The sequence below is a fragment of the Octopus sinensis genome, linkage group LG27 (genome assembly GCF_006345805.1).
Source record: "Octopus sinensis linkage group LG27, ASM634580v1, whole genome shotgun sequence".
In the NCBI taxonomy this organism is placed as follows: domain Eukaryota; kingdom Metazoa; phylum Mollusca; class Cephalopoda; order Octopoda; family Octopodidae; genus Octopus; species Octopus sinensis.
The window spans coordinates 10632175-10646013 of NC_043023.1; the positions used below are offsets into that span (position 1 = coordinate 10632175).

Genomic DNA, 13839 nt, shown 5'->3' on the forward strand with positions numbered 1-13839 from the left:
CCCACTGCGTGGCACCTTGAGCAAGTGTCTTCTGCTATAGCCTCGGGCCGACCAATGCCTTGTGAGTGGATTTGGTAGACGGAAACTGAAAAGAAAACCGTTGTATATATGTATATGTATATGTGTGTGTGTGTCTGTGTTTGTCCCCCTAACATTGCTTGACAACCGATGCTGGTGTGTTTATGTCCCTGTCACTTAGCGGTTCGGCAAAAGAGACTGATAGAATAAGTACTGGGCTCACAAAGAATAAGTCCCGGGGTCGAGTTGCTCGATTAAAGGCAGTGCTGCAGCATGGCCACAGTCAAATGACTGAAACAAGTAAAAGAGTATATACACATTGTGTGCTGTTTAAAGCCTGGTCACTGTATTTGGCTATCTGATGTCATCAATAGTAAGGATTTAAATGACACTGGACTTACTTGAGGCATTCTTTCATCTCAGTCGAGACAAGAATATGAGAAAAAGAGAAAAGAAATAGAATTTACAAACTACTATTTAGTATGATTGCTTCAACACATCATGCATTAGTGACTTGTCAAAAGGTACCTCATATTTAAAGTTTCTGTTTTGCTTAATCCAATTAGAATTCATTTTCGTATTTGGTTTATCTCAAGCTTCTTTGAGTTTCCATCTACCAAATCCTCTCCCAAGGCTTTGATTGGCCACTCTGGGACTGAACCCAGAACCATGTGATAGGGAAACCATCTTCTTACCACACAACCATCCCTGCACTTCTACAGCCATGTCTATATAAAAATGTAGTAAAACTTTCACTGCTTTAATCTCTCTAATTCCTAATTATCTTGTATGTTTTACACTGTTGTTTCTCTTTCGTTTCAGATTATCAGATGGCATCTGCTTCACAGGATTTTTACATAAGCAACGTCATTAGAATGGAAAGTCTTTTGAAGACCGAGCAAAGATGTTATACAAAACACGTATAACCCTGTTTCTATGAATATTTACTGAATTACTGCAAAATATATCTTCTGAACTCTGACATATATGTAGCAAAATTTCTCTTCTTTATTGTCTGGAATACACAGAAAATTATATTTGCATCTTAATTAATCATTTAGCATTTAAACTAGCACAAATATTCTGACCTCTCACACTCACCTTGCAGTGTCAGTTTAAACATAAACAATCAAATCACTGAAGTCTCAGAGCTATGAGATAATCCATGATTAATTCAAAACAATATGAATAAATAAGCGTTACATTTCACAAAGGAATCTCAATGCTAAACGGTTAATTTGGCCATATTTTTGTGTGTTTTATATTCATACTAGCCAGATCCCACCCCTCACACCCACCCTACAAGGCCATTCTAAAAATAAACAATCACAACATTGAAATCTGAACATGATAACATAATGAATGATTAATTCAGAAGAATTTCAATAAACATTCTATTTGACAGAGTAATCTGAATGTTAATGAGTTAAAGCAATTAAGAAGGCAGTTTGCAGCATCTTCAGATATTAACAAAGATCACTTTTGATGGAGATATATCAGTAGAAGTATTTGTTCAGATCAATATACAAGAAGAAGGAAAACCTTTGTGTACTGTGACGAGAGAAAGGAAAATTATGGAAAATGAATTACGTAGGAGTGAAGTTGAATGTAAAAGAGAGTCTGAAGAACTTGATTTTTCTGATGAGGAAAAGAATGAAAAGAGCAAAACATCATTTGATTGTGATATCTGTGGCAAGTCGTTCTCTTGGAAAGCTAAGTTAGTCATTCACGAACGTACTCATACAGGAGAGAAGCCATATCACTGTGAAATCTGTGACAAATCGTTTTCTCAAAACAATTCCTTAACCAAGCACAAGCATGTTCATACAGGAGAAAAACCATATCACTGTGGTATCTGTGGTAAGTCTTTCTCTCAAAGCGAACACTTAACTAGGCACAGGCGTGTTCATACAGGAGAAAAACCATATCACTGTGATATCTGTGGTAAGTCTTTCTCTCGAAGCGAAAACTTCACTATGCACAAGAGTTGTGTTCATACAGGAGAGAAACCATATCACTGTGAAATCTGTGGTAAATCTTTCTCTCGAAACGAAAGCTTAACTAGGCACAAGAGTTGTGTTCATACAGGAGAGAAACCATATCACTGTGAAATCTGTGGTGAATCCTTTTCTCAAAACGATCACTTAACCAATCACAAGCGTGTTCATACGGGAGAAAAACCATATCACTGTGAAATCTGTGGTAAATCTTTCTCTCGAAACGAAAGCTTAACGAGGCACAAGAGTGGTGTTCACACAGGAGAAGCACCATATCACTGTGAAATCTGTGACAAATCTTTTTCTCAAAACGATCACTTCACTATGCACAGGCGTGTTCATACAGGAGAAAAACCATATCACTGTGAAATCTGTGGTAAATCTTTCTCTCGAAACGAAAGCTTAACTAGGCACAGGCGTGTTCATACAGGAGAAAAACCATATCACTGTGAAATCTGTGGTAAATTTTTCTCTGAAAACGGTACCTTAACCAAGCACAAGCGTGTTCATACAGGAGAAGAACCATATCACTGTGAAATCTGTGGTAAATCTTTCTCTCGAAACGATCACTTAACCATGCACAGGCGTGTTCATACAGGAGAAAAACCATATCACTGTGAAATCTGTGGTAAATCTTTCTCTCGAAACGATACCTTAACCAAGCACAAGTGTGTTCATACAGGGGAGAAGCCATATTGTGATATCTCTGGTAAATCATTTTCTTAAAATAGTCAGCTGCTTAATCACTGATACATTCATACAGGAGAAAAACCATATCACTGTGAAATCTGTGGTAAATCCTTTTCTCAAAACGATCACTTAACTATGCACAAGCATGTTCATACAGGAGAAAAACCATATCACTGTGAAATCTGTGACAAATCTTTCTCTCGAAACGATCACTTAACCAAGCACAAGCATGTTCATACAGGTGAAAAACCATATCACTGTGAAATCTGTGACAAATCTTTCTCTAGAAACGATAATTTAACCATACACAGGCGTGTTCATACAGGAGAAAAACCATATCACTGTGAAATCTGTGGTAAATCTTTCTCTCGAAACGATACCTTAACCAAGCACATGCGTGTTCATACAGGAGAAAAACCATATCATTGTGAAATCTGTGGTAAATCACTTTCTCAAAATAGTCAGCTGCTTAATCACTGATACATTCATACTGGGGGAAAAAACCATATCACTGCGAAGACTGTGGTAAATCATTCTTTCAAAATAAAGGCGTGACTAATCACAGACGCATTCATACAGGAGAGAAGCTGTAGCAATGTCATATCTGTGGTAAATTATTTTATGAAAATAGAATCTTAACTAATCAGATACATATTCACACAGATGAGAAGTCATATCATTGCGGTGTCTGTGGTAAGTCATTCTCTGATGGACCCAGCTTAACTGTTCGCAAATACGTTCATTCAAGTGTGAAAACCATATCACTGTGAAATCTGTGGTAAATCCTTCTCTCAAAATGGTCGCGTAACTATTCACATACGCTTTCATACAGGAGAGAAGCCATATCACTGTGATATCTGTGGTAAATCATTCTCTACATGGAGTGCCTTATTTAAACACAAATACATTCATGCAGGAGAAAAGCCATATCATTGTGAAATCTGTGGTAAATCCTTTTCTTAAAACGATCACTTAACCAAGCACAAGCATGTTCATACAGACAGAGAACACATTTCATGAGGAATAGATTCATTTCCCAAGTTACAGACATTGTTTATGAGTTTTATTTTTCAAGCATAACATCCAAATTTTGAAAGTTTCTACTACCATAACAAATGCATCTGTGTCTTACCAAGAAGTTTATAAAAAGCAAAGGAATGCTTCTCAGTAAACAACTCTAGACTTGTTTCTTGTGAATCAGTGGTCACGTCTACAAATGATGGTGTCCCTGAGTCTTTTCAAAGTGATTCAGAAAACAGTTATAATAATAATATTTTGTCTATTCTAAATGATATTGACATTGTTTTTGACTTTACATAAAATATTCTTTACATTCTACTGTTGTTTTATTGTCATTTATTTACAAGTATTATAAATTTTATTGGTAAAATATTTTTCTAGCAATGAATTACAATTTATAACATTGCTTCTATGGGAAATTATTGCTTTGCTTTATGAGTTTTCACTTTAGGAGCAATCTCCAGAAGAAATTAACTCACATATCAAGGCATTATTTTGGCGGAAGGCCAGCAATTTCAGGGGAAGGAGTAAGTTGAATAACCACATGGATCAGCATGTGTGCTTTTTACATGAACTAGCACAAATGCTTCTTACAGGGAGTGGCATTGCATGATATATCTATATAAAATAAAGCTGAAGTTGTCTGTGTGTGTGTGTGTGGCAGGTTTTGTAGCCTTCAACTAACACCATCTCCTAAGAGACCCTGCTGTGCAAGTTGATCAAGTTTGAGAGTATCATAGATAAAGGCTTGCTCTTCCTTACGTAGAAGAAAAAATTCAAATCGGCCCATGTTAACCCCAAAAATTATTTACATCGAAAAGGTGCTTTTTTACTATGAAAATCCCTATTTTTTACGAATTTTTGACTAATGTGTTGCCACTTTTCTGTGTATTTCAACCAGAAGAATCTTCACTTAAAGAGAATAACAAGCTACATAATGCAAAATTATTACTTTTCAAACATTCCAATTCTAAAGGGTCGAAACAAACTCGAGCAACGCTGGGCGATATTGCTAGTAATCTCTCTATATATAAAATTGAGATCTTTCCGGTTTGAACGGCAGTTTTTTAAAATAATTTCCACCTAACTAAACACTTTCAAACTTCGTATACTGGTAGAATATGTTTATAAAATGTCTTTTTCTCTTGGCTTTATTGAGAAAATTCTATGGTTTGTAAAATATTTGTTGTTTTTTTTCTGCAATTTCAACCAATCAATGACGTCTATTGAGGTAAAAAAAAAACATTCTGTGCCGTATGAATATGTCCCTCGTTTAAGAAACAGATTGGGTTTATTTACATTTCTGAAGAAAAAAAGATACCCTAACCCTAAAACAGATTGAAATGCAATAGATCGATACAAGGGTCATGATTATGGGTGACTTTTTCATATAACACTGCCGTTCATACCGAAAAGATCTCAAAATTCTAATTCTAAATGATCGAAACAAACCCGAGCAACGCCGGGCGATATTGCTAGTAAGCATATAAAGCTATAAAAAAATCGAAAGGGTTTTTATATTTACTGGACTTCGGTTTATGTACTTGCTTATCTCCCTTTACTCGTCTAATTAGCCTATTGTGTTCCCACTGTTGTAATAAGCAACACGTACTTCTGTCCGATCTAATTACTTCTTCTCATTAATGTTGTAATTATTGTGGTAACAACGTTCCTTCGTATATCACATACTTTTGTCCGATCTAATTACTTCTGTTAATTAATGTTATAATTATTGTGGTAACAACGTTCCTTCGTATATCACATACTTCTGTCTGATCTAATTACTTCTTTTAATTAATGTTGTAATTATTGTGGTAACAACGTTCCTTCGTATATCACATACTTCTGTCCGATCTAATTACTTCTTCTCATTAATGTTGTAATTATTGTGGTAACAACGTTCCTTCGTATATCACATACTTCTGATGGCTGATACCCCTTACGTTGTCGAGCGGTTACTGTTTATATCTCGTTCAGAGATTTATTATTGTTTTCAGACAGTTTTTCTACATCAGTGACAGTGGTTACTGTGAAAAACATTATATATTACTTGCGAGGGGGCTCCTTCATCGAAGACCAGTGCTTACCATGCGTTGACGAGAGGCAATTACCTTGAAACTATAGTCCGTATGTAGTACTCGGGTCTTCGAGGGAGGATGACCTCCCTTTGCAAGTAACACAAGGACACTGATATAGTGTCTAAAGTCCTTTTGGTGACGTTGATCGCCTGGGGCTAAAAGCATCAGTAACACCCCACCCCACCCCAGTGGCTAGCCACATTCAGATGGCTGATACCCCTTACTTTCAATATAGTAACCCTCACAGCACATACACAAGGCACACAGAGCTGCGCTCGGTAGTGAAGTGAAAGCACGCTATAAAAACAAAACTACTGAATATTATTAATAATAATAATAATAATAATAATAAGGCGCAGGAGTGACTGTGTGGTAAGTAGCTTGTTTACCAACTGCATGGTTCCGGGTTCAGTCCCACTGCGTGGCACCTTGGGCAAGTGTCTTATACTATAGCCTTGGGCCGACCAGAGCCTTGTGAGTGGATTTAGTAGACGGAAACTGAAAGAAGCACGTCGAATATATATGTATATATATAATATAATATATATATATATATATATATATATATATATATATATATATATATGTATGTATATGTTTGTGTTTCTGTGTTTGTCCCCCTAGCATTGCTTGACAACTGATGCTGGTGTGTTTATGTCCCCGTAACCTAACGTTTCGGCAAAAGTCACCGATAGAATAAGTACCAGGCTTACAAAGAATAAGTCCTGGTGTCGAGTTGCTCGATTAAAGGCGGTGCTCCAGCATGGCCGCAGTCAAATGACTGAAATAACTAAAAAAAGAAAAAGAGGAAAAACGCAAAGTAAATAAATTTTTAAACTAAGTAATCTTTTACTTGTTTCGGTCATTTGACTGTGGCCATGCTGGAGCACCGCCTTTAATCGAGCAACTCGACCCCGGGACTTATTCTTTGTAAGCCCAGTACTTATTCTATCGGTCGCTATTTCCGAACCGCTAAGTGATGGGGACATAAACACACCAGCATCGGTTGTCAAGCAATGTAATTTAATTGTTCATTTTGAATTGATAAAATGTGTTTTTTTTCTAATTTTTTAGATATATATATATTATATTGTGAAATTTGATTTAGTATTTCTAAATTGAATTTTTTTCCTTGTGAGTTTGGATTTATATTCCCTCAAATAATTATTATATGTATGTATATATATATATCATGGTGATCTATGTACAGGGCATCTATACTGCTTTGCATAAAAAACACCCATACATGTACCCTGTGAGAAGATCTCAACACATTCTCTAAATTTGGATGCTTATAATTGTCGTAAGCAACGGTGTATCAGTTTTTTATGTGTGTATGTGCGTATATAAAGATATAATTAAAACAAAACGTATACACCCACGTATATACATATATATATGTACATAAATATATATACTAATTATTTACGTTTTTATTATTACTTTTTGACTTTTTATTGTTATTTTAATTTTAATATTTCTATTATATGTAATTTTCTAGATGGTGTAATTTAATTGTTCATTTTGAATTAATAAAAGGTGGTGTTTTTTTCTGTATATTTATTATATTGTGTGAAATTTGATTTAGTAATTCTAAATTGAATTTTTTTCCTTGTAAGTTTTCTCTACAAAACTACTTTAAAACGTTTTCCGATGGCTGAATGACGAAACGTATTAATCTGGTTTCTGCCCTAAATATTCTGGTAAAGTAAGGATGCATCTTGTACACCAGCAAATACTCAGTGAAGTGCAAGTAAATCAGTTGTCCATAAGATTGACTCCTCGTTATGAAACGACGGAGATCCACCACCGTTAAAAGCCTATGAAGCCATCTAAAGATCGAATGCTTCTTTTTCCCGTAATTAGGCTCATGCCCTTGCTTATCTCCCTTTACTCACTAATTTTCCTTATCGTCTTTCAATGAATTAATACCAACACAAATTTCTCTCAGATCTAATCCCTTCCTCTAATCAATGCTGGAATTTTTTTGGTAACAATCTTCCTCTGAATATTATATGAGCTGCTGTATTCTTTTCATTTTCGTTTCTACGCACTTTTTGTAGGTACTACTAGTGAACAGTGGTCCCGGTGCGCTCACACGCACATGGGTCTTTTTAGCAAGCACGGCAAACGTTCGCATTTTCTAAAGGTGACATATACTAATTGGTCAGTCATTCGTGAAGTTGCTTTGATATAATTGTTTTTAAGGCGGCGAGCTGGCAGAATCGTTAGCACGCCGGGCGGAATACCTGGCCGTATTTCGTCTGTCTTAACGTTCTGAGTTCAAATTCCGCCGAGGTCGACTGTGCCTTTCATCCTTGCGGGGTCGATAAATTAAGTACCAGTTGCGTACTGTGGTCGATCTAATCGACTGCCCCTCTCACTCCAAATTTCTGGCCTTGTGCCTAGAGTAGAAAAGGATATAATTGTTACCTCAGTTACCTGCTAGAAGCAAAGTTGTTATTAACAGACTTAATATTGGGGGTGTGAGGGAGATTAGTATCAACCTCTGTTTTCGATGGATCTTTATTTTGATTCCGAAGCAATGAAAAGTAAAATCGACATCACCGAGATTTGAGCTCAGAACGTAAAAAAACCACAAGAAATACTGCCTGGCGTAAATAGTTACTGTTCTGTTTGATACAATGCTACGAATTCGTTTCGGTATTTCAAGCAAACCATTACATGTTTTGTATATTCCCCGTTTCCACACTTTTTGTCATGGTTCTTTTTAGGGTCAGATATTCTTTGATTTCGTCTAAACTTATCGACTTTTCTCGATGAATTTCTACTTTTGTATCAAAACTGCTGGGGGAAAGACTCTACGGAGGATAAGGAGTAGTGAATTAAATGGTCAGAAGTAATAATTTCATTGTGTTTTATTATTAGGACTGATGAAATGAGTTCCAGGCCTAAAAAACAAATAAGTTCTGGGGTCGATCCAGTCTCACTACAGATTCTTCAAGGCGATGCCCCAGCATGATGGCAGTCTAATGACAGAAATAAGTAAAACATAGTAATAATAAGAAGCAGAATTATAATTATATATATATACATATATATACACAGTTGCAAAGTGCCCCTCCTCCCCGTCCAAGGACGGTGATGTCAAACATTTAAACCAAATTTTCTCAAGGCAACTTCTCCGACCGCTCCATAGGCCTCCCCTTTGAGAAACACTGATTTAACCTAAATTAGGGACACCAGCAAAAAGAAGAATAAAGATAGACTTTTTTTTTATTCCAAAGAAAAAACGATTTTATTCACAAAATATGCAACCGAAGAGTTTAAAGTACCAGTAATTATAAGGCTGTTGACTGGGAGAACACCAAACATGGTTTAAACAGTTCTTTTCATTAAAAAATAATTAAGCATGCCTATATTTCAATAAAACTTTTGGTTTTGTTAAACAAAGTTAAGGCAAAGAAAAAACTTCTTGAGAAACGAAATAGTCTCTCCTTCCTTCATGCCAAGTTTGAAGAAATATCCTCTTTGCATCTTATTTTTTTGGTCTCTTAAATAACTGCATTTTGTGGCATTATTTCACAGCCAGCCAGCACAAACTGCATGTGCATTTTTCTTGCGTACGTGTAGTATCGATCACAACAACAGAATGTACTTGCGCTATAAATGCACGTTCCCATGGCTTTATCGATCGCCATTCTCACCTGGAATCGATTTTTGTAATTTTTCAAGACTTATACACGTCCTGATACCTTCGGCATCTACATATCAAATTTGGCTGCAATCAGATGAGGATGCCCGAGATCCTAGAAGACACACAGACAGAATAGTTTTATTATTATATAAAATATATATGTATATATTATATATATATATATATATTATATATATATAATATATATATATGTATATATATATATATATATATGAGAAATTAGAAAGTACAACCTTATCAATTCAAAATGAACAATAAATTACAACATCATAGAAAAATTACGTATAATAAAAATATTAAAATTAAAATAACACATAAAAGATCAATGACGTGTCATTCATTTACCAATTATGTAGTTTTTATTATTTTTTTGCAAGTTACTTAATCTTGGATATTTTATGGTTATTTTAATTTAATATTTATATTTTATGTAATTTCGAGATGGTGTATTTAATTGTCATTTTGAATTGATTTAAAAGGTGGGGGTTTTTTTAATGTATGTATATATATATATATATATGATATATATTTATCCTGGTGATCTATGTAAAGGGCATCTATACTGCTCTGCATAGAAAGCTCCCATACAAGGACCATGTGAGAAGATCTCAACACAGTGTCTAAAGTGGTTGGCATTAAGAAGAGTGTCCAGCTGTAGAAAACAATCTAAATCAGGCAGGAACTGGGGCAGCACCCTGTTTGTAGCACAGGTCAAACCAACCAACCCCAGGGAAGCATCTACAACCATAACAAATGCATCTGTGTCTTACCAAGAATTTATAAAAAGCAAAGGAATGCTTCTCAGTAAACAAATCTAGACTTGTTTCTTGTGAATCAGTGGTCACGTCTACAAATGAGGTTGTTTGTCCCTGAGTCTTTTCAAAGTGATTCAGAATACAATAGTAATAATAATATTTTGTCTATTCTAAATAATCTTGACATTGTTTTTGACTTTACATAAAATATTCTTACATTCTACTGTGTTTTATTGTCATTTATTTACAAGTATTATAACATAATAACAACAACAAATCACTGAAGTCTCAGAGCTATGAGATAATCCATGGTTAATTCAAAACAATATGAATAAATAAGCATTACATTTCACAAAGGAATCTCAATGCTAAACGGTTAAAAACTGGCCATATTTTTGTGTGTTTATATTCATACTAGCCAGATCCCACCCCTCACACCCACCTACAAGGTCATTCTAAAACTAAAACAATCACACATTGAAATCTGAACATGATAACATAATGAATGATTAATTCAGAAGAATTTCAATAAACATCTATTTGACTGATAATTGAATGATGTTAATGAGTTAAAGCAATTAAGAAGGCAGTTTGCAGCATCTTCAGATATTAATAAAGAACACTTTTGATGGAGATATATCAGTAGAAATATTTGTTCAGAGCAATATACGAGAAGAAGGAAAACCTTTGTGTACTGTGACGAGAGAAAGGAAAATTATGGAAAATGAATTACGTAGGAGTGAAGTTGAATGTAAAAGAGAGTCTGAAGAAATTGATTTTTCTGACGAGGAGAAGAACAGAAAGGGCAAAACATCATTTGATTGTGATATCTGTGACAAGTCGTTCTCTCAGAAAGCTAAGTTAGTCATTCACGAACGTACTCATACAGGAGAAAAACCATATCACTGTGAAATCTGTGGTAAATCTTTCTCTCGAAACGATCACTTAACTAGGCACAAGCATGTTCATACAGACAGGGAACACATTTCATGAGGAATAGATTCATTTCCCAAGTTACAGACATTGTTTATGAGTTTTATTTTTCAAGAACAAATCCAAATTTGTGAAAGTTTCTACTACCATTAACAAGGATCTGTTTGTCTACCAAGAAGTTTATAAAAAGCAAAGGAATGCTTCTCAGAGTACAACAACTTTAGACTTTTTTCTTGCTTGTGAATCAGTGGGTCACGTCTCACAAATGATGGTGTCCTGAGTCTTTTCACGAGTGATTCAGAAAACAATTAGAATGATCATATTTTAGTATTCTAAATGATCTTGACATTGTTTTTGACTTTACATAAATATTCTTTACATTCTACTGTTGTTTTATTGTCATTTATTTACAAGTATTATAAATTTTATTGGTTTAAAACATTTTTGTAGGAATGAATTACAATTTATAACATTTCTTCTATTGGAAAATTTATGCTTTGCTTTATGTGTTTTCACTTAGAAGCAATGCCAGTTAAGACACTAACTCATATATCAAGGCATTATTATGTATCTGACATTATTTTGGCACAAGGCCAAGCAATTTCAGGGGGAAGAGTAAGTTGAATAACCACTGGATCAGCATGATCAGCATGTGTGCTTTTTACATGAACTAGGACAAATGCTTCTTACAGGGAGTGGAATTACACGATATATCTATATATATAAAGACTGAAGTTGTCTGTGTGTGTGTGTTGTGGCAGGTTTTGCAGCCTTCAACAAACACTATCTCCTCTGCAGACCCTGCGGTGCAGTTGAACAACTGAGAGGTTTGATTAAAAGAAGGCTTGCTCTTCCGTACTTAGAAGAAAAAATTAAAAAATCAAATAGGACTAAGTTAACACCAAAATTATTTCCATCAAAAAGGGCTTTTTCTTCTATGAAAATCCCCTATATATTATGATTCTTTGACTGCTGTGTTGGCATTTTGTTTGGTGTATTTCAACCAGAAAAATGTTCACTTTCCTAGATAATGCAAAATTTTCAAAACTTCCAATTCTAAAGGGTCAGAAAAAAACAACACCCGAAGCAATGCCGGTCGTCGTATATGTATATATATAATAAATATATATATATATATATACATCAGATATATATATATATATAATACATATAATTATATATATATATATTATATAGATATATACATATTTATATATAAACATATTATATATTATATCTTACAATTATATATCTATATACATATAGATATATCTATACATATATAATATACATAAATATACATTATATAATTATACATATATATACATATATATATCTATATAATATATATATAGATATATATATATACATTATACATATTTATATTATAAATTATATATATAAAATATACATATATATTTATAGATACATTATACATATCTACATATATAATATATACACAATATATTTATATATACATATATATATATATATATATATTATATAATATATACATATATATATATATACATATATATTTATATATACATAATATATCATATACATATATGTATATATATATATGTATATATATGTATATATGTATATATAACATAATATGTATATATATATGTGTATATATACTATATACATATATGTATTGATATATCTATGTTTATAGATGTATATATGTATACTATACATATATGTTATATATATATGTGATATATTGTATCATATATATAATATATACATACATCAATCTATATATATATAGCTCAGTGGTTAGAGCGTCTAGCTACGATCGTGAGGTTGTGAGCTCGAATCCCGGACCGGGCTGCGTGTTGTGTTCATGAGCAAGACACTTTATTTCACGTTGCTCCAGTTCACTCAGCTGTAGAAATGAGTTGTGCGACGTACAGGTGCCAAGCGTATCGGCCCCTTTGCCTTTCCCTTGGACACATCGGGACGTGGAGAGGGAGGCTGGTATGCATGGGATACTGCTGGTCTTCAATAAAACAACCTTGCCGGACTTGTGTCTAGAAGAGGGTAACTTTCTAGGTGCAATCCCATGGTCATCATGACGAAGGGGGGTCTTTACCCTGGTTACTTATATACATATCTATTCATTTATACTATATATACATGTACCATATATATATATAGACATATATATTTATATATGCATATATTATTTATATATACATTATATTGTACATATCCTATTTAATATACATTATATATATACACATATAATATATATACAGATAAGATACATATATATTATATATATATATTAGACATGTATATTATATATATAAGATACATGTATATATATATATATATGTATAGCTATATATATATACTACACTATATTTATATAGTATGTATATATATAATAATATCTATGTATATATATATATATATATATATATATATATATATATATATATATCTATATATAGATATATATATATATATACATATATATTATATATGTACATATATGTATATATATGTATATATATATATATATGTATATATTATATATATGTATAGCTATATATATGTCATATTATATATATAGTATATTATATCTATATATTATGTATATATATATAATTATATGTATATATTATATATGTATTATGATATATATATATATATGG

At 33.1% G+C, this 13839-nt stretch overlaps 1 protein-coding gene across 1 annotated transcript in view; it reads left to right on the forward strand.

Moving 5' to 3' along the window:
- Positions 1-13839, forward strand: part of LOC115224993 (zinc finger protein 845-like) — a 254784-nt gene that overhangs the window by 55742 nt on the left and 185203 nt on the right. The window contains exons 5-6 of the mRNA XM_029795922.2: positions 2779-3114; positions 11127-11190. Coding sequence (XP_029651782.2) covers positions 2779-3114; positions 11127-11190 — 400 coding nt within the window. The remainder of the gene's footprint in view (positions 1-2778; positions 3115-11126; positions 11191-13839) is intronic.